This window comes from Megascapheus bottae, chromosome 2 (genome assembly GCF_031878675.1).
Source record: "Megascapheus bottae isolate mThoBot1 chromosome 2, mThoBot2.hap1, whole genome shotgun sequence".
Lineage (NCBI taxonomy): Eukaryota > Metazoa > Chordata > Mammalia > Rodentia > Geomyidae > Megascapheus > Megascapheus bottae.
In genome coordinates, this window is record NC_143510.1 from 89838283 (window position 1) to 89858988 (window position 20706).

The following is a 20706-nucleotide window of genomic DNA, read 5'->3' on the forward strand; positions in this document are numbered from 1 at the left end:
GGAGTGCTAACTGTTCTTTTTTTTTTTTTTTTTTTGGCCAGTCCTGCGGCTTGAACTCAGGGTGTGAGCACTGTCTTTGGACTTTCTCAAGGCTAGAGCTCTGCCATTTGAACCACAGCACCACTTCCAGCCTTTTCTATATATATGGAATAGAACCCAGGTCTCCGTGCATGCTAGGCAAGCATTCTACCACTAGGCCAAACTCCTGGCCCTTGCTGGCTGTTTTGATGCCCCAGGAACGGTTCCTGCTAATGGCCACCAGGTGACAGTATAATCTCAGAAAAGGGTGTCTGTGGAAGGGACCAGCTCTTAAGGAACTAATCTGAGCCTGGGAATCTTAGAGAACCTGAGTCAGTTCTAGAGAGGGGCTGGAACTGACTCAGGGCCACACAGCTCTCAGTGGCAGGGTCTGGCCACGTCAGCAGCTCAGGAGGGAGAGGATCTGAGCTGAGTGGCTGAGTTTACCCAGGTTTCCACTCCTAAAATCCCACTATGCCAGCAATGTCCTCTGAGACCCCCACTGATTCTTCCTCCACCTGAGTCCAGCCAGTGGAGAAAACCCAGGCCATTGCCACTGTACAAGCCAGGCATCTCTCACCCCTCTCCAGCCTTCAGACCCCTCCCTGGTATGTTTCATCAACACCTCGCATGGTAAAGATGTCCCAGGACTCCTCCTTTCTCCTGCAATTGCCACATCATTTCCACAGTGCTTAATGCATGGTAGTTCACGGTCTATTAGTATATGAACCCTAAGCCCAGATTTTAATTTCCCTCTTTCTTTTACAAAAGTAATTATTATAGCTGGGCCCTGGTGGCTCATGTCTGTAATTCTAGCTACTCGGGAGGTTGGGATCTGAGGATCATGGTTGGAAACCAGCCCGGGCAAGAAAGTCCATGAGACACTTATCTCCAATAAACTACTCATAAAAAGCCGGAAGTGGTGCTGTGGCTCAAGTGGTAGAGCACCAGCATTGAGCACAAATAGGCTCAGAGACAGTGCCTAGGCCCTGAGTTCAAGGCCCAGGACCAGCAAAATTAATAATTATTATTATTACTAAGTAATTGTACTCCTCTTTGTTTCTGCTTATATATTCAATTTTTTGCCAGTCCTGGGCTTGAGCTCAGGGCCCGAGCACTGTCCTTGGATTTTCTCAAGGCTAGAGCTCTACCACTTGAGCCTCAGCACCACGTCCAGCTTTTTTCTATATATGTGGTACTGAGGAATGGAACTTGGGTCTTCGTGCATGCTAGGCAAGCACTCTACCACTAGGCCAAACTCCCAGTCCTCTGTTTATTTAGATTATTTTTAGATGACACTTAGGGCCTCATACATTGTAGGCAGGCACTCTACTACTGAGCCACATCCCAGACTGCTAAGCACAAGTGTAAAAGGTGTATGTGTGGGGGCAGTTTCCCAGACAAAAATACAAGCATGTAATAAATTAATTCCTGCAGAATTGACTCAGGAAGGCCATAAAGGGATTCTACAAGGCAATACACAATTGGTAGATGCACACTCCAAATAACCATTTCTGCAGTTCTGAGAAAGAAGCAGGTTTTTGTGAACTGGGACTACCTAGGAAGGCTGCCTAAGCCTGGTGGTGGGAGGCCATGACAAAGCAGGAAAGAGAATCATCAGCACATTGTCCTGGGAGGATGGCCTTGAATGGGGGAGGGGGGGAGGCTGGAAATCCTGGAGACAGCTTTGCCATATGAAGTATTTACAAAACATTGATGCCTGTTAGGCAGTTGTAAACTTCCAGGAGTTAGGTTTTGTGTTTCTTAGTCAAGGTCACCCCTTTCTCCATTCTCTTTTACCTTCTCCCTCTTGTCCCAGCTTGCCATTTTTGACATAATATACATTGACCATAAAGACTGCATTTGCTCCCCCCTCCTTCCCTGCGTGATCCCCTCCTGCTCACCACTTCCCGGTACTCGTTTTAATAAGCCGTACTTTAGTCGTTCAGAGTCGTGCCTTTGGATCACACATGCAAGCAAACTACCCCAACCACACGCCTCCTCCTTCACCCTCTTGGCTGGCTGCCCCGCTCCCGCTACACAGCGCCCCCAATGCCTGCCCTGCTTCCCCTGAGTCTTTCCAGCAGGCCAGGGAGCTCCCTAGGGCCAGCGGGGCTCCCTGGGTTCGGGGCCCGCCGCACTTGGCCTCAGGTAACCCCAGCCTGGGACGCTCTCGTTGCCACGGCAACCGCCAGGCCCGAAGCGGGGCCCAGCGTGTCGCTAAGGAAGCCGGGAAGGACCCTGCCCTCCCCAACATGGCGGCGGCCACGGGGGCGAAGGGCGGGGCTCAGGACTGTCAGCCCGCCCAGACTTCTCTTTGTTTTCGTTTTTTTTCCTCCACGTCAACGTCGAGCTTCCACCCATCCTGGCTCTGGTTCCCAGTTCTCAGAGTCCGGGAACACGGAAGGAAGCGATAGCTGAGGGGCTCAGGGCCGTGGCCGTGCGAGGGGGTGGGGCGGGGCGGGGAGGCGGGACTTCCGCCCCGCGCCGGAAGTGACGAGACAGTCGCGGCGGCCGCCAGGTGGAACGGCAGGTGGGCTCAGGTGCCAGCCTGGCCTGGGCCCGCTTGTGAGACCGACGCTTCCGGTGAGCGACAGGAGCAACTCTCGAGGGCCTGGAGACCCGTGGGGCGGGCTCTGGGGTCGGAGCCTATCGCCCTGGCCGGGAGTGCCCCCCTGTATCTAGTAAGAGCCCCGCCGGCCCCGCCGCCGCCGGCCCCTGAGTGGGGAGGGACGGGGGAGGCCCTGGGCCCTGGGCCCGCGGCGCGGCGCTCGGGGCCCTCACCCCTTCCTTGCCTTTCTCTCCTCTGACTCCAGTTCCCCATTCCCTTGGCAAACTGGGCAGTTGGCCAGCCCATCCCAACTCTCGGAACCATGTTTGCAGACTTGGATTATGACATCGAGGAGGATAAACTGTGAGTATTTCCATTTTTTCTCCCCACGACCCGCAGGTTTCCCAGGCCCAGGTCCCTCATGTTTTCGGACTTCCCAGTGGTGGAAACCCTTGCTTCAGCCGGTGCCTCACACCTGTAATCTTAGCTACTTATGAGAGATGAGATCTGAGGACTGTAGTTTGTTTGAAGCCAGCCTGGACAGGAAAACTCATGAGACTGTCATCGCCAGTTAATCACCAAAAAGCTGAAAGTGGAGCTGTGTCTCAAGTGATAGAGCCCAAGCTTTGAGCAAGAAAGCTCAAAGACAACACCTAGGCCCTGGGTTCAAGTCACACACACACACACACACACACACACGTCCCTCAGTTGGGTGAATGGGGTTGTACTGAAACAGAAGTGGACCTGGCTTTCCAGGACCCACAGATGGCTCCAGTCACATGTGACTGAGGGACAGAGCAGATGGAACAGTACTTTCTGCCCAGGAGCTAGCTCCTGGAGGTAGCATTTGAGCCCAATTTTGAAAGATGGAGGAACTCACTTCCCTCTCCAGCATAAATTATTAGTAGAACAGGTTTTCAAGAACTAAATTTGTCTGCCCACTAGAAAATATTCTCTGAACAACCACTAGGTTGCATACTTTATTATTCCTATAGATTGCTAACCAGTGATTTTTGAATGAGTAAATAAACTCATGTCTTTTTTTTTCATCTATGAGTCTTTACAACAACACATAAATAAATGGCAGATTATAATGAATTGTGAGGTAATTGAGTAGGGCAGTTGAAAGATAGCAGAAGACGGTTGGGTAAAAGGGGAAAACTTCCCAGAAGACAACAGAGAATATGACTCCCAAGAATACCATGGTCCATAAAATGGCAGCTCTTGCTTTGAATGCATATCTGCATGACTCCCATAACCGGGTTTCAGTACAGATGGATCTCCGACCTTGATGGTTGGAGGGCAGTCACTCTTCCCCCAGGAACTGAGCCCGACTTGCCTTTCTCTCCAGCGGAATCCCCACTGTGCCTGGCAAAGTGACTCTGCAGAAGGATGCCCAGAACCTGATTGGGATCAGCATCGGGGGAGGGGCACAATACTGTCCCTGCCTCTACATCGTCCAGGTACGGGGCACTTTGTGTGTGGGCCAGGGCATGGATAGACTCACTTGCCTCCCTGCTTGGGTATGACAGAGGCAGGTTTATTTCTCCACTCTGCAAAAGTGGGCTGCTTCTCTTCTGACCTCAGCACACTCTCTGCACCTGAGCAATGTTTTTCTCTGCTGGCTAGTTTAGCTTCATCTTTGCCTTCTTGGCACGCATCAGCCTCTCAGCCGTTTCAACCATCTGCTTGTTACTTATTCTGCATCTGGCTGCTCCACCAGACACTTGGCATGGTGAGGGCAGGCTGCACTCTTATCTTTTTACTCTAATTAGTGCTTTGTACCAGATACAGTGCCTTACATGTACAGAACATTCAAAAATGCCTTTAGGAGCCAGGCATCGTGGTGCACACCTGTAATCCTAGCGACTCAGAAGGCTGAGATCTGAGGATCACAGTTCAAAGCCAGCCCCGGCAGGAACGTCTGTGAAACCCTTATCTCCAATTAACCACCAGAAACCTGGACGTGGCGCTGTTGTTCAAGAGGTAGTGCGCTAGTCTTGAGCTGAAGAGCTCAGACAGCTCCCAAGACCAGAGTTCAAGTTCCATGACTGACAAAAAAAAATCCAGGTGTAGTGCCTCCATCAGGTGTAGTGCTTGTCCATCAGAAGTGAGAAGTGAGATGACAGTGAAGTACGTATACCCAGAGTTCGAATGCCAGCTGAACTGTTTACTAGCAAGTTCCTTATGCACTTTGGCCCCCAGCCTCCTGTGCTGGATTTAAAGAAATAAGCCAGTAATCTTTGGCTTCTTGTGAAAAGGCAGTAAGATGATCGGCCACCGTGCTGCTGGGCACCAGCCACCAAGTAGCAGCCGTGCGTGTTCCTGGATGTTCTGTGTGATGATGACTGATTGTGGTCTCCACCTCGGAAGCTGCTCTTCCCATGTCCTGTCAGCTGTGACCCAGGTCTAGGGATGAGCTTACTGGCCCTTTTTACCAGGTGACTACTCAGCCATAGTTGACCTCTCAGAAGCCTTGGAAGGAACTGATGGGTATGTGTTCCCCTTATTATAGACAAGAGTTGGCATGGTCAAGAGTCTCTAGATCCGCTGCGTTTGCCTCTGTCCAGGGTGCTACCTCCCCTGGTGCTCTGGCTTCTGCCTAGCAGGCATCAGGAGGGCCTTCCACAGGAGGGCCGTGTGCTGCTCAGCTCCAGCGCCTCTTTAACCTTGTCTCTTGGGGGCCAAAGACAATCTTTGTGTAGTAGGAACTGGATTTTGTTTCTAAAATTCAATTTTTGTAACACATCAGGACCAAGGAAAGGCCCTGGCCTGCCCTTCTCACAGCCACCTCTGCAGCTGCTTCTTTAGACATGGTTTCCACTCGTCTCAGAATGTAGACGCGCTCTCTCTCTCTCTCTCTCTCTCTCTCTCTCTCTCTCTCTCTCTCTCTCGCTCTCTCTCTCGCTCTCTCTCTCGCTCTCGCTCTCGCTCGCTCCCTCGCTCCCTCGCTCCCTCGCTCTCTCGCTCTCTCTATGGCTCTCTCTCTTTCTTCCTATGCTGGAATTTGAAGTCACTGGGCATTTTTGCTGGTACTCTATCACTTGAGCCACAATTTCACCTTCAGCTTTTTGCTGGCCAATTGGCAATAAGAGTCTCATGAAGGGGGGGAGGGTAATGGGGACCAAGACATGTGAAAGGGTATCAATGTATGTGAATTAATGCACCTTCTATCTGGCAGATATCATGTAACCCTTTTATTAATTGCAATAAAAAATATTAAAAAAAAAAAAAAAAAAAGAGTCTCATGAACTTTGCTGCCCTGGCCAGCTTCAAACTTCAACCTTAAGATCTTAGCTTCCTGAGTAGCTAAGATTACAGGTGTGAGCCACCTGGACTGTCTTTAAAAATTTTTTTTTTTGCCAGGCGGTGGCTCACGCCCATAATCTTAGCTATTCAGGAGGCTGAGATCTGAGGATCAAGGTTCAAAGCCAGCCCGGGCACAAAAGGACCTGAGACTCTTCTCTCTAGTTAACCTCTAGAAAATGGGAAGTGGGGCTTGGCTCAAGGGCAGGACGATAGCCCTGAGCTGGAGAGCTCAGGGACAATGCCCAGACCAAGTTCAAGCCCCATGACCCACAACAACAACAACAAAAATTCTGGATAAGTCCTGGGATCTCCACTCTTTTGCTCAAGGCTAGTGCTGCACTACATTGAGCCACAGCTCCACTTCTGGTGTTCTGGTGGTTAATTGGAGATAAGAATCTCATGGTGTTGTAGCTGCAGGTGTTACATATGTCAGAGTTGATCTCTGTGTGTGGTGTCAGGGAGCATTGGACATTAGATTCCCAACTCTTAGTGTCCGGAAGACTGCTTTTCCTCCATTGTGTGTCCTGCCACTCTTCAAAAGATCATCTGACCATCTGCACAAGAGTTTTTTTTCTTAAATGCTTATTAGTTTTTATTCACTGAAGAGGAGCTATACATAGACCAAACGCTTTTTTCACTTTATTATATTGATGTAGCATTATTACATAAAATATAGCATCCTTAGGAAAATAAGAGGCAGAGGCCAGGAGTTTGGTCTAGTGGTAGAGTGCTTGCCTAGCGTGCACAAAGACATGGGTTCTATTCCTTGGTACCACATACATAGAAAAAAGCCAAAAGTGGTGCTGAGGCTCAAGTGGTAGAGCTCGAGCCTTGAGAAAATCCAAGGACAGTGTTCAGGCCCCAAGCTCAAGCCCAGGACTAGGGAAAAAAAAAAAAAAGCAGATCTGTTAAATTCGGTTTGAAATGGTGGTTGTACTTTTTAATCAGTATAGATTAGTTTTACAGTTGTTTCATGGTGACATTTCTACATGTGTGTACACTGTTTATACACAGGTGCACAGTGCTTTTGCCAGGGTTTCTTCTCAGGCTACCACTCTAGCCCATCGGTCCCTGCATCTATCTTGGTGCTGGGACCATGCTGTTTTGATTTGTGTAGCTATATGAGTCTCCACACCTCATCCATTTTCAAGATTATTTTGGTTGTTCAAGGGCCTTTGAGATTCTATATGAATTTTAGGATTTAGAATTTCGTGGGTTGTTTTTTTTTTGTTGTTTTTTTTTTTTGCCAGTCCTGGGCTTGAGCTCATGGCCTGAGCACTGTCCTTAGACTTTCTTAAGGCTAGAGCTCTACCACTTGAGCCTCACACTACCTTCCAGCTTTTTTTTTTTTTTAAATGTATGTGGTACTGAGGAATCGAACCTGGGTCTTCGAGCATGCTAGGCAAGTACTCTACCACTACACCAAACTCCTGGCCCCGAATTTCAGTATTTTTGAATTTAGCTTTTTTTTTTTTTTTTTTTTTTTTGCCAGTCCTGGGCTTGAGATCAGGGCCTGAGCAATGTCCTTGGACTTTCTCAAGGCTAGAACTCTACCACTTGAGCCTCAGCACCACTTATGGCTTTTTTTTTTTATGTATGTGGTACTGAGGAATCGAACCCGGGTCTTTGTGCATGCTAGGCAAGCACTTTAACCACTAGGCCAAACTCCCGGCCCTGAATTTAGCTTTTTATTTAAATTTTTTCTGTATGTCTGAGAAGTGTCATTGGGAGTTTGACTGTGATTGCATGGAATCTGCAGACAGCTTTGGGTTAAGTCTTCTGGTTCATCAACATGGGATGTTGTCTTAGTTCCTTTTTCATCTCTGGGACTAAATACCAGAGAAGATTGGTTTGAAGGAGGAAGGCCCTTGCTCTTTGTGGCCCACATGCCTTTCTGTGGCCTGGCTCTGCTCACTGCCTGTGGCTTTCCTTGGCAGACATTCTACATTCCTCTCTTTTCTAGCCTCCTGAGGTCTCCACTGCATCTTCAGCTTCATGCATCCCCTCTCAGTCTGCCTGCAGGGGTCCCAGCCCTGCTACTTGTAACCTGGCCTTCTAGACTTAACTTTGACATTTCAGTGGAAGCCAGCAGAGCCCACCACTATTGCACTCGCAGCCCTATGGTTTCTCTATACCCGTCTTTCACTGCCGTTGTGGTATTTTCACTGTAACTCTGGAAGGTGGTAGAAGGAAGCGTATTCTCAGTTACTTGTAGCACTTCGGGTAAACACTGGGAAGGGCCCTTTTGATGCTTTTTACAGGACCTTAGGGACTAGCGGTGCTGCCAAGGAGTGGTGTGAGAGTCACTAAGGATCTTGCTCCTGGTGGCTTCTTTTTGGTTCCAGTTCTGTGACCTGGGGGTGCACTGCTCACACACATCTGATCTCTGATGGACACAGTCTCGCAGCCTGTGAGCACAGGGCCCTGGAGAAAAAGGCTCACCAGGATCGTTCGGCCCTTGCTCAAGGCAGCTTTGGGCTATTCTTTGAGGACCAAAATAAGAACTGATTTTTTAAAAAGTCTATTGGGCCACTGAGGCAGCTTAGAGCATCCTTATTGGAGAAACATTAAGAAATCATATTGAAGCTGCCTGGGTGTGGTGTGCGTGTCTGTAAACATCCCAGCTTCTCAGAAAACAAAGGTTGAATGACGGAGGTCCAAGACCAGCCCAGATGAAAGCCTGTGACTCAGTCTGACAAAACTGAAAGAAAAGAACTGGGACATGGCTTAGGGCAGAGCATTTGCCCAGTAAGCCCAAGGCACTGGGTTTAATCCCCAGTACTGCCAAAGAAAAAAAAGACAAGACAAGGCCCTGGAGAGCCAGCTGCTCGCGTGGGCTGGAGGGTCGCTGCTGGACGAGGAAGGCTTCCTGAGTGGAACTTCCCTCCTGTCCTTCCCCTTCCCAAGAAGCCGAGTCGTTCATTTCTGCTTGCAGTCTTCCCCTCGCTGCCATTACCTGAAGCCGGCGGGCAGTGGGCAGAGGAAGAGGGCAGGGGGCCTGAGAGGTCTCCTCAGTTGTCTCTCTCCCGCCTCTTGCTCGCCGTAGGTATTTGATAACACACCTGCGGCCCTGGATGGCACGGTGGCTGCCGGCGATGAGATCACTGGTGTGAACGGCAGGTCAATCAAAGGGAAGACCAAGGTGGAGGTGGCAAAGATGATCCAGGAAGTAAAGGTGAGCTGCGCTGCACGGCCTCTCCAGTAACACTTGCCATGCCCAGGACTTGTGCTGGGCCGGGGAGATGTGGACAGGACACCAGGGCGCAGGGAGGCCCTGGGAGCGGGCATACAGGTGAGCCAGGCCGTCCCTGTCACAGCTCAAGTACAGGCTGCAAGCCCACAGTGACTCTCCATGGTCAAAGTTTAGTGGGCTGTAATGATGCCAGGCGGGCTGGGGCACATCCCTTCCATCCCCTGGGTCAGTGGCCTCCCTCAGCCCCCATTCCAGCTGGGCTTCTCTGCTCCTGCCCACAGTCCCATGCCTCCTGCCCCCTGCTTCCACCCTCTAGCCACCCCCAAGGCCTTTCCACAGCTCCCGCTTCTCCTGCCCTGCAGGCGGCTTCCTGACAGCCAGATGAAAGCATGCACCAGGCTGCCATTTCCAGTGCTTGAAGGAGCCTGCCAGGGAGTGCAGAGCCTGTAGACTCTGAGGGGAGGGCGGTGTCCGCCTGTGTCAGTTCCCTGTTTAGATCCAATCTTGGTCTGGATGGATTCAGTTCCAGATTCTGGGGCCTTACGGGGTGCAAAGACAAGAATGGCCATGGTGGTCTCCTGTGGTTGGGAAGGTGAAGGTGACCTCCTGTGGTGGGCGTGGTCACTTGTGGTCAGGGGTCTGGCTTCCCATGGTCGGGGAAGCTGCCCCTCGGGTTAGATCATTATTCAGTGATCCCTCGAGTCACTGGATTGTTCTGGGGAGTCCCTGCCCCATCTCCTTGGTACTCAGCACCAGGTGCATAAAGTGCTCGCAGAGGGGGGAGGGGCTGGGGTCCAGGAGACTCCATCACAAGTGCCTGGGCTGCCCTTGCAGGGGGAGGTGACCATCCACTACAACAAGCTTCAGGCGGACCCCAAGCAAGGCATGTCCCTGGATATCGGTAAGCCGGGCCAGAGCAGACATCAGTGCCCCCACCCTTGGCCCCTACTTTAAGGGGGAGCTGGGGTGTTCCCTGTGGCTGTTTACAGTCCTTGTCCCGACTGCTTACTGCTGTACCCCTGCCTCCAGCTACCACTTCTATCTCCTTGCTACCCTAGGGCCATCTTTGTAGGCCAGCTCAGAGCTGAGAGCATCCCAGGGCTGGCCTGTGTCTGTGTTCTCCTGTGCCTTTCCCATCTGCTTCCTCCTGTCCCTGGAAGGCTGAGGCTGGGACCTTAGTCTTGGGCACAGAACACAGCTTGCTCATGGTGCCTCCTGTTGGAGGGCCAGGCCTTGCTCTGTAGGACCTCTGAGATAGTGGGCTGGACTTAGTGACTCACACCTATAATATCAGTACTTGGGGGACTAAGGCAAAGACAGTCATGAGTTGAGGCCAGCCTGGGCTATGTAATAATAAGACTGTCTGAAAAGAGGGACTAGGAACAGAGCACTGGCTTCCAGACCCTCTGGCATTACGAGGATCGCCTCTAGTTCACAGTCCTGGAGGCTCGATCTGCTGAAGGTCCTGTCAAGAGCTTCCTGCTCTGGAACCCTTGGCTGCCCATCCACCATCCCTTCCAAAGTCTAGGTTGTCTGTACCATAACTGAGTCAGGGCCCAGGGCCACTGGCATTTGCTTCTATCCCCTACCCCAGCCCAGGGCCAATTTCTCCTCCCCTGGCTGGTTGCCAGCCATTTTCTGAGCCTGAGCACTGCTGGGCTCTGGGTGATGGCTCATGCCAGGCCCTGGGCTAAGCATGTCATGTTCTCTCAGCATGCCCACCCCCTGAAGGAGATCATGGGTAGAGCAGAAGCTCAGAACCTCCCCCTGCTCCCTTCATACCAAACCCCAGCAGAGCCCTGCTGCCCTCTGCTGGCTGCTTCCAGTGAGTCACAGTGGGGCAGAGGGGCCTGGAAACCAGCCCCAAACCCACTGGGTCCTTTGCCTCCTGGCCCCAGTGCTGAAGAAGGTCAAGCACCGGCTGGTGGAGAACATGAGTTCGGGGACAGCTGATGCCCTGGGCCTGAGCCGGGCCATCCTTTGCAACGGTGAGTCCCCTCCTCCCTCCCACACAGGCTCCAGCCGGGTCTAGTATAAAGGTTACCCCTGCTGCCCACTAGGTTCCTGCAAGCCTGGTGATCACCAAGTCACCACCAGCATTCAGCTGGCACCTGGGTCCCTCAGAACACAGAAAGAGACTCAGGTGCCAGGGCCAGACTGTGGGGCTGCTGTCCCAACCCCTGCCCAGTTCCCTCACCCCAGGCTTGGCCGTCCCCACACCTTTGCCTCAGCTCTGTCCTTGTCCAGGAGGTGGCACTGCTGCCCTTGGCTCCTGCCGTGGGCCGGCACATCTACACATGCTCAGATGCACGTGTGCATGTTACCTCCCTGGGGAGGCCAGTAGTGCACACAGTCCTGCGCCTACCTCGCCAAACCCAGCTTATAAATAGCATCGCTGTGCTCTGTACGCGGAGGAAGATATAAATACCTATATAAATTGTAGGCTCAGCCGGGCACATGGGGCCCTATTGGCTGGGGAGGTGGGGGCGGGGCCTGAGTGTGTTCCAAATGGGGTAGGGAGGTGGTGGCTGCTATTTTCATCATCCTGGTGTCTATGAATCCTGTTACTGTAGTTGCCATGCATCGAGATGAAATTGGAACTGGCTGTTGTGTTTTTTCCCCCCAAACCTTGCAATTTCGCCAGCCGTAAATAGAGTTTCTAAAACTGAAGCTGTCATGATGTCCCGTGACCCAGCTAAAAACAACCACGCGGCGCTTACTTACGTGGCTGTGCTCTCAGCTCGAGGGAGCCGGGCCCTAGAGGCCGCAGAGTGACAGGGCCTCCTGAAGATCCCCCAATGCTTCCATTCCCCTTTCACCTGTCCTGCCCAGGTGAGGCCTCCATGGCCTCTGCCATATCCTCTGCTCTGTGCTGGTCACCGCCTGGGTTTACTATGGTGGGCACCGGCAGGTGTTATGTAAACCCCTGTGAAGCAGTGCTGGCCAGCCCTGCCTCACTAGAACAGGGGACTCCCCACCAGCAAGATGCTTCTCTTGGGTCCACTGCTGTCCTCCCTGTCCCTGCAGGCTGTGTGAGTCATGTGGGGAGTGTTAGCTGCTGTTGGGAGCTGCCTGCTGGGATCATAGGGGGCCACCCCCGGGGATGGCCCACTGCGACACACTCGTGGCTGTGGGAAGGGCCTGTGCTGGCGTCGTCCACCAGGCCTTGGGGCTCCTCCAGATGCTGAGGTGCCTGGCCTGGTCCCCACGCGCCTCTCATTGCGCGTGCTCAGCTTTTGGCAAGTCGCCCTGAGCCTGGCTGTAAAGGTCCAGCTACACTCGCCCCTGCCTCTGCCTCTGGAGGCCGCTGCTCCCTCCTCTCGGCTCTGACCATCCTGTCTTGCTGTCCACGCCTGACTCACCTCCTCTCCCTCCTGACAGATGGGCTTGTGAAGAGGCTAGAGGAGCTGGAGAGGACCGCCGAGCTGTACAGAGGTAGGTGGTGTGCCAGCCTCGGCCAGGCAGTACCGGTGTTCCCCAGTGCTGGCTCTGCCCAGGACCCTGCCTCCACAGAGGGCAGCACTGGGGCTGTGGGCCTGGTGTCCAGTGAGAGAACCTCAGGGGTTTGGGGAGGCGGGGGGCAGGGGCCTGCCCTTCCTCTCTCACTGGGTGTCTCCCACAGGGATGACAGAGCACACCAAGAACCTCCTGCGAGCTTTTTACGAGCTGTCCCAGACACACCGGGGTAATGGCACCCCAAACCTACCACGTGGCCCCAGACCAGTTACACCCCTGCCCAGGCCCTGCCCTGGCACTCTGGTCACACTCGTGCCGAGGTCTGCCCCTGCTGTGAGCACCAGCCAGCGCCAGTGTGCTGCAGTGAGGACCCCACCTTCTCACATGGTCACTCTTGCCATGGCCTGTCCTCACTTGGGGTCTCATGTCCACAAGTCCTGTGGCTGGGCAGAACAGCTACAGGGATCCCCATTCTCAAGAGGAGAGAGAGAGCTGGCACCGGAAGGCTCATTGTTTTGTGAGGGATGGGCGTCCTGGGGCAGCCATCTCCCTCCACCCACTTGCTGGGAAACGGAGAGCAGCTTTGGGGTGTGGGTTGTGGGCCTCTGTCCACGTCGTGTCCCGTGTCCCCTTGGCTGTAGACCCCGTGCAGACCTGTCTTCCAGCCTGTCAGGCCCCAGCAAACCCCTGGCTTCTCCATTAGGGGGTCAAGTAGGGGCAGCCTTCAAGGCAAACTTGTCATGCAGCCTTTGGGGACGTGTTCTCCGTGATTGGGGTGCGGGAGCCCCAGCCAGCAGCCAGCGAGGCTTTTGTGAAGTTTGCTGACGCCCACCGAAGCATTGAGAAGTTTGGCATTCGGCTCCTGAAAACCATCAAGCCGGTGGGTCCCGACGGGCACATGCCCCGTGGGTGTCTGGCTTGCGAAGGAGGGGCCGGGGCAGGGCGACGGTGTCTGAGCTGGAGGCCACGAGCGTGGTGTTGGCCACAAATAAGCCAGTGCACCTCTCTGGGCCACAGGGTCCACTTCAGGGCTCCTGTCCACCTACTGCTGTCACTGAGGCACTGCTGGCCTTTCTCCTTAGCGTGAGACAGACGAGGCTGGCAGCAGTGCCTGGGGCTGACTGCCTGCATCCGTTCTCCATTCTTCCTGTTCCTGTGTGTGTGTGTGTTGACTTAATCGTGCCCCCACCCCCAGATGCTGACAGACCTGAACACGTACCTCAACAAAGCTATCCCCGACACGCGCCTCACCATCAAGAAGTACCTGGACGTGAAGTTTGAGTACCTGGTGAGTGGGTAGCCGGCTGCTGGCCGAGGCCTCTGCAGAGGTTCGCCCTGTGGCCACCAGCCACGTGGGGAGGGAGAGTGGTCTCATGAGTGCGGTTGGGGCGGCTGTAGGGCCAAAGCCCAGCTCTGTTCTCTCAGGTGCGGGGTCTCTCTCGGCATCTGCCAGAGCCTTGGGGGTTTTGTCATAAGGTGGTCGCCGTGGGATATTAGTGGGTTCTGTAGCCCTGTTCTGTGGTCAGAGGAGCTAAGGCAGCCAGGTGCCTCGGGGGGTGTGTCCTTTCTGTGGATTCCCCACCCCCTGTGTCTGGTGTCGGGAGCTCCAGTGTCCGAGTGTCTTGGAAGTTGAATGCCCACAACCCCTGTTGTGCCCTCCCCAGGCCTCCCTATGCACTTGAGCTCCCTTGAATGGTTCCCAGCACGGCTGCTGCCCTCTGGATGGGCCCGGTGTCCCGGCTGGCCAGGGGGCAGCTGGGACATCGGGATGGCTATCAGGAGGCGCAGCCGCTGACCGCCTGGCCTCCTCTGCCCCACAGTCATACTGCCTGAAGGTGAAGGAGATGGATGACGAGGAATACAGCTGCATCGTGAGTCCCGGGGCCCCGCCCCACGGGGGAAAAACTGGGCAGAGTCCTGAGATCCTCTCTCTACAAGGACATGGCTTGGATTAGGTCAGCCTGGACTGGGTGTGGGCCTGGCTGAACTCTTGCTCTTCTGGCGTTCCATAGCCCCAGCCCCTTAGTGCTGGCCAGCTTCCCCTGACGCCCCTCCCTGCCTCTGAGGAGCCCTGCAGGATCACCCTTCATCTACTTGTCCTTCTGCTGTCGGGATTGTTTTACAACCAGTGGTCACTTATTAAATGTGACAAGGGCCTGGGTTTTCACTGCCAGTTTTCCTCCCTCCAAAGCGCTTGCTGCCCACCCGTGACGGTCAGCAGCCTCACAGAAGGCGGTGCATGGTACTGGGTGCAGTGTGGTCCCCGCAGCCCTCCTGAGTTGGCCCCTGTTCTGCCCCATCCCTACTGTGCCACCACCCCCTGCCCCAGGCCCTAGGGGAGCCCCTGTACCGCGTGAGCACCGGCAACTACGAGTACCGCCTGATCCTGCGCTGCCGCCAGGAGGCGCGCACGCGCTTCTCCCAGATGCGCAAGGACGTGCTGGAGAAGATGGAGCTGCTGGACCAGAAGCACGGTGAGGCGGTGCGGGCCTGGTGCCCCGTCTCCCCACCCGGGACACGGGAGGCCAGGTTTCCCCAAGGCCCTGGGCCAGGCGCTGGCAGGAGCACACCCACTTCCACACCTGCCCCACAACCCGGGTCTCGGGGGGCCAGAGTGGGGCGTGGGCAGCAGTGCCTCTACCCGGCCCGGATGGGAAGAGCAGGTGGGGTCCTGCAGCGCCCTGAGCGCCCCTACCCCCACCCCAGTCCAGGACATCGTGTTCCAGCTGCAGCGATTCGTGTCCACCATGTCCAAGTACTACAACGACTGCTACGCCGTGCTGCGGGACGCCGATGTCTTCCCCATCGAGGTGGACCTGGCGCACACCACGCTGGCCTACGGCCCCAACCAGGGCGAGTTCACCGATGGCGAGGACGACGACGATGAGGACACAGCGCCGGCTGCTCAGGAGCGGCCCCGGGAGGCCCGCGGGGCTGCGGGGCCTCTGGACAAGGGCGGAAGCTGGTGTGACTCCTGAGCGCACCGAGGGAGCGGGCAGGGCAGCGGGAGGACCCCGCGGGAGCGGGGCAGCAGCTCACTGCAGGGCAGGGCAGGGCGGCATAAAGGCCTGCTGGCTCGGCTTGGGGCGCCTGCCTCCCTGCTCCTCTGTCCTCGCACAGCGAATCTGGGCTCCTGCCCAGGAAAAGCACCAGAGCCTCGGCCGGGGCCCTGGACACTGGCCCTCACCCTTTCCTTCCCACCTCCCCGGCCAGGGGAAGAGCCCGGCCCCTGGCCCTGCCTCGGGAAGGTCAGGGCAGAAAGGAAGAGGGGCTGGACTGGAGGTGCCAGTCCTGTGTGCTCCAGGCCTGCTGGGAGAGGGGTGGGTAGACGGCCAGGCTGGGCCAGCATCTCACGCACACCTTGAAGGCCTTTATTTATTTTGTTACCGGGCTCAGTCACTTCTGGAGAGGGCTGGGCACCGGGCCTTTATTGAATAAACTCAAACCCAGATAGCCCGGCTCCTTGCAGTGGCCTCAGCCCCTCACTCCCCCTTGAGCAAGGGAGGACGGGACACCGCCCTCCTGTGAGTCTCACAGCGCCCTAGGGAGTGGCACTGCTGTCCCTCAACCACTGGGACAGGAGGCTCAGAGAAGCAGCTTGCTCAAGACACACTTAACCAGCGGACAGAGTGGGATCTGAACTTGGAACCCAGAGCCTTGTCACCTGACCCCCACGGCTTCCTTCGTCTGTGACCCATCTGGGCTGAATGTGGAAGTGTTTGAGGCAGAGCAGACCCTGGGTCAGGAAAACGGTCCCCTGGATGGGGACTGGACACACACCCATTAAAGGCAGCACAGCTGGCAGTGCTGCTCAACATCTGGCTCCAACACGTTCCCCCCAATTTTCCCCTAAACCTGCCTGGGATGCAAAGGAGGTCCTGGGGCCCAGGCCAGACCACAGGTCTTGAGCCCCTCTTGCCCACACACATGCGGGTGTTAGAAACTCAGGTCCCACCCACCCTTCTCAGACTCTCCTGTTCCCAGGGGCTGGGCGGCTGACGCCTGGAAGAGGCGGGAGCAGTGCGTCTTTCAGCTGGGCTTTATGAACCGGGCTTGCCTATCGGTGTGTCTTCTTCAGGGGAGAGAGAGCCTTGGAAGGACAGCCAGGGGATCAGGAGGAGCCGCAGGTCTCCAGGAAGGGCCCTTTGGCCTGGCCTGACTGCCAGGCCCTCCGAGGGGGAGCCATTTCCCCAAGCCCAGGGGCCACCCCCAGCGCGCTACACGGATTCCTCATGGCCCGGCCTGGCCTCTGCCTCCACCTCTGGCTCTGGGGGCCCAGTGAGGGGGCTCAGCATCTCCAGGGCCTCGAGCCTGCTGGGAACCTCGGTGCTGGCTGGCAGTGGCGCAGAGTCCTCCTCGGCCTCTGTGTCGCTGGCTCCACCCTCGGAGGCTGGGCTGGCCGGGGCATCCTGAGCATGGCAACGAAGGCAACAGAAGGTGGCAACTGCCATGAAGATTCCAGCCAGGGCCACCTCAGAGCCGGCCAGGTAGAAGATGATGGCGTAGTTCTTGAGTGCATCCACCAGGCGGCCTGGGGGGGGGGGGTGAGGGTCAGGCCTGCTGACTCCCTTGACTCCTCCCCTGCAGATAAGGGATGCTCCTGGTTTAGCCCGGTACACTGCTGACATTCCCTATTTCTGTATTGTAAACCTTCACCTGGATCCTGCCATTTGGGATTGGGGGGTTTGTGTCGCTTTCCCTCCCTGGGCCAGGCTTTCCTAGGCAATGTGGGGGCTCTTGGTTAGGCGGCATTTTGAGGTGTAAAAGCACCCCCCATTCAAGCTCACTAAGGTGCCTTGCCTTAGTCCTGCCCTCCCTCCCAGGGTGCCCCCACTCTTCCCTTTCCATACAGCCCCTCACTTTGTAGGGACTGGGCTGTGTCCGCCAGCCTCCTGTCTCCCAAGGGCCATGTGCCAGCCACACTGAACTCTGCACAGGCTGGAAGCAGGCCTCAGCCCATGTTCACGAAGGCCCCCTCTCCTCTTCCTGAAGTTTCCACGCACGCAGTGCTTGAGAACATCTGTTCTCATCTCTGGGTACTGGGGAGCAAACCCAGGGCCTTACTCCTGCCAAGCATGTACTTTCCCTGATCCTGGAAATCACTTATCTGCAGCTATGTTCTAGGGCTTTGCCCTCTCTGGGGACATTCTGGTGGCTGCCCACACAAGCTGTGGTCTTTGAGGAGGTCCCTGGCGTCCCCCGAGCCAGCTGCCTCAACCAAGCCCCTCTGAAGGACACTATCCTACTTATTCTGGACTCTGTCCAGTCAGCTGCCCCTGCCTGTCCCTCCTGCACACAACCCTGGAGCACTCAGCCTGGCTCCAGAAAAGAGGACTCCCGCCACATCACAATTCAGCCTGCCGCCTGGCCACTGTATGACCTGACCATCCCGTGACCTGTGTCCTCTCATCGAAGCAGGCTTCTGTTGTTTCACGGTTATGCAACAAGTCAGGCACACCGCAGCCGCGGCCTTTCCAATCTTAGTTCAAACCCCATGTCTACTCACGCCCTCCCTGCCTTGATGACTTCCCCAGCCAGAGAACCAGAGAAGGCAGACACCAGCTGCTGTGAGTGAAGGCTACCAGAGCTCTCTTCCCCAGCTGCCCACTCACCCCCCCCCTTTGCTTGGGGCTCCAGGGCTGTCCCCCAAAGACTTAAGCCCTGCCTTGTTCCAGTGTATGTGGGGGACAGGGAGAGGGTGGGGGGAAGGAGACACTAAAACATCCAGGTGTGCTCTTTCAAGGTGTAGACAGATCATACTGCAACTCTAGGCCCACAGCTATGAAAACAAAAAACATGCCTCAGTTTCCCGTTCTGCAAAATAAGAAAACAACTTCACCAGGCCTTTGTGCCAGCTGCTTGAGATGGCCCACTGGGTCACACTATTAGTGTCTGCTTTTTCCTGGCACTTCCCTGGCTTTTCCATCCCAGCCCAGACGTAGGAGCAGCCGACCATGATGGGCGACGGTCTACCCTAGAGTCTGCCATGGTCCTGTCCCTTCGGACCCATCATTTTTTTTGGGGGGTGGGGCAGTCATGGGCCTTGAACTCTGGGCCCGGGTGCTGTCCCTGAGCTCTTCTGCTCAAGGCTACGGCCCTACCCCTTGAGCAGCCACGGCGCCACTTCCAGTTTTCTAGTGGTTAACTGGAGAGAAGAGTCTCAAGGTCTTTGGTGCCCCGGCTGGCTTTGAACCGGGATCCTAGGGTGACGGGCGTGAGCCATCGCGCCCCGCAATCCCCATCAGTTCTGCCAGGGAGAGGGCGGGGCTTCCCTTGGACTAGGGGGTCCTGGGCATCGCCACCCGTCCTCCCGTAGGGCTGCAGGGCGCACCGGCGGAGGGCGGTCCGATGAGCACCGCCACGGCCTCCACGAGCAGCACCAGGCCGAGCGCGCTGGGGAAGCGGGGCGCGCCCACGGTGGCCATGAGCACCTCGAACTGCAGCGCGCCCACCATGCCATAGGAGAGGCCAAAGGCCACGCAGAAGGCCACGAGGGCGCCGTAGGAGCGGGCGTTCGCGCTGCTCAGGTCGGTGAGCCCGTTGGCGAGCAGAGCCAGGCTGAAGAGGTAGGGCACGTGGGGCCGCAGGCGCGCTAGGCCCGCCAGGGCCCCGCACGCCGGCCGCGCCACGATGTCCACGAAGCCCACGATGGACAGCAGAAAGGCGGCCTCGGAGTCGGGCACGCCCGAGTCCTTGGCGTAGTTCACCAGCAGAATGGCGGGCACGAAGAGGCCCAGCGCCATCAGGAACTTGGTGATCACGTACACCAGGAAGGCGCGGTCGGCGCACACGGCCACGTCCAGCAGGCGGCGGCGCGGGGCCCGGCCGCCACGGGGCGCCGTGCGCAGGCGCGGCCCGGCGCCGTCCGCCCCGGCCTCCGCGTCCCCGGGCACGCGCCCGGCGTCGCCAACGCCGCCTCCGGCGCGGGGCGCGCGCGCGGGGCCCGGGGGCCGCATGACGGCCCCGCAGGCGCAGCAGTGCAGCAGGAGGCCCCCGAAGAGCAGGAAGCCGCCGCGCCAGCCGAAGCGCTCGAGCAGCCGCTGGCCGAGCGGTGACAGCGCCGACAGGAACACGGGGCTGCCCGCCGCCGCCAGCCCGTTGGCCAGGGGGCGCCGGCGCTCGAAGTACAGCCCCAGCATGACGAGCGACGGCTGGAAGTTGAGGGCCAGGCCCAGGCCTGCGGGGAGGACGGGCGCGGGGGCTGAGCCCGGGGGCCCGGGGAGGACCGGGAGCCCGGCGCACCCCCGCGCCGCGCACCCCCGCCCCGCGCCCGCCCGGTCACCTGTGAGCACCCCGGCCGTCAGGTACAGCTCCAGCAGGCGCGTGGCGAACGAGGCCAGGGCGAGGCCCGCGGCCGCCAGCAGCCCGCCCGCCAGCATCACCGGGCGGCAGCCGAAGCGCGTCACCAGGATGCTGGACACGGGGCCTGCGTGCGGGACGGCGTCACCCGCAGCCGGTCGGGGGCCGCCCCGCCTCCGCCCGCGCGGGCTCTGCGCCCTGCCGCCCCCGCGGGGAGCGGGGAGCACGCGTGCCATTCCGGCCTGTGTCCCCAGCGGGGAAGGCAGCAGGGGAGCTGGGGGGGGGCTGACCGGTGCCGTAGAGCATGGCCAGCATGATGGACGACACCCAGGCCGTGTCACTGTAGCCCGCGCCGAAGTCCCGCATGAGCGCGCGGAAGAACACGCTGACCGCCTTGGGGAAGCCGTAGGCGAAGCCGGTGATCACGAAGCAGGCGGCCAGCACCACCCAGCCCCAGCCGCCGTCCGGGGGGCCCGCGCCCATCGCCATCCGCCTGTGCGGGGAGGGGGAGGGGAATGCAGAGCTGCAAGGGGAAACTGAGGCCCAGGGCTGCCCTCCAGAGCGCAGGTGGTGGAAGTAGGAGGGGAAATCGAGAGAGGAGGTGCACCCCGAGTCTCCCCCGCCTGTGGGACACTGAAGGGTCAGGGGAGGTCCTACTTGAGACCTGACTTCAGGAAGGCTCCTCTAGGCACTGCTCCTCTCAGGACCTAGTGAGGGCAGAAGGATGTGTGAGTGCCAGAGGCGGAATGGCAGCCATTGTGTGCCCAGAGGTGGGGACAGGGTTGCCAGTGGGTCTCTGGTCAGCGGAAACACACAGGCCAGATACCAGCCTTCTGTTTTTCCACTTCTGCTACACTGTCAAGACTTCCTCAGCCAGCAC

At 57.1% G+C, this 20706-nt stretch overlaps 2 protein-coding genes across 3 annotated transcripts; one reads left to right on the top strand and one right to left on the bottom strand.

Moving 5' to 3' along the window:
- The first annotated feature begins 2286 nt into the window (after positions 1–2286).
- On the top strand, positions 2287–15984 carry Pick1 (protein interacting with PRKCA 1). Of its 2 annotated transcripts, none has more exons than XM_090328685.1 (13): positions 2287–2702; positions 2835–2932; positions 3921–4032; positions 8925–9053; positions 9906–9972; positions 10970–11059; positions 12453–12506; positions 12694–12756; positions 13274–13407; positions 13723–13815; positions 14348–14398; positions 14857–15001; positions 15234–15984. In XM_090328685.1, the coding sequence occupies exons 2-13, from the start codon at positions 2892–2894 to the stop codon at positions 15503–15505; spliced, it is 1251 nt and encodes a 416-aa protein (XP_090184811.1). In that variant the 5' UTR covers positions 2287–2702; positions 2835–2891; the 3' UTR covers positions 15506–15984. The 2 variants fall into 2 exon arrangements, with proteins under 2 accessions (XP_090184811.1, XP_090184810.1); XM_090328684.1 differs by having other exon boundaries at positions 2288–2604.
- Positions 15985–16015: 31 nt separating this feature from the next.
- Positions 16016–20315, bottom strand: Slc16a8 (solute carrier family 16 member 8). Its single transcript, XM_090328683.1, has 4 exons — positions 20117–20315; positions 19810–19953; positions 18859–19704; positions 16016–17058 (listed from the first exon to the last, which is right to left on the bottom strand). The coding sequence occupies exons 1-4, from the start codon at positions 20313–20315 to the stop codon at positions 16745–16747; spliced, it is 1503 nt and encodes a 500-aa protein (XP_090184809.1). The 3' UTR covers positions 16016–16744.
- Positions 20316–20706: the final 391 nt, after the last annotated feature.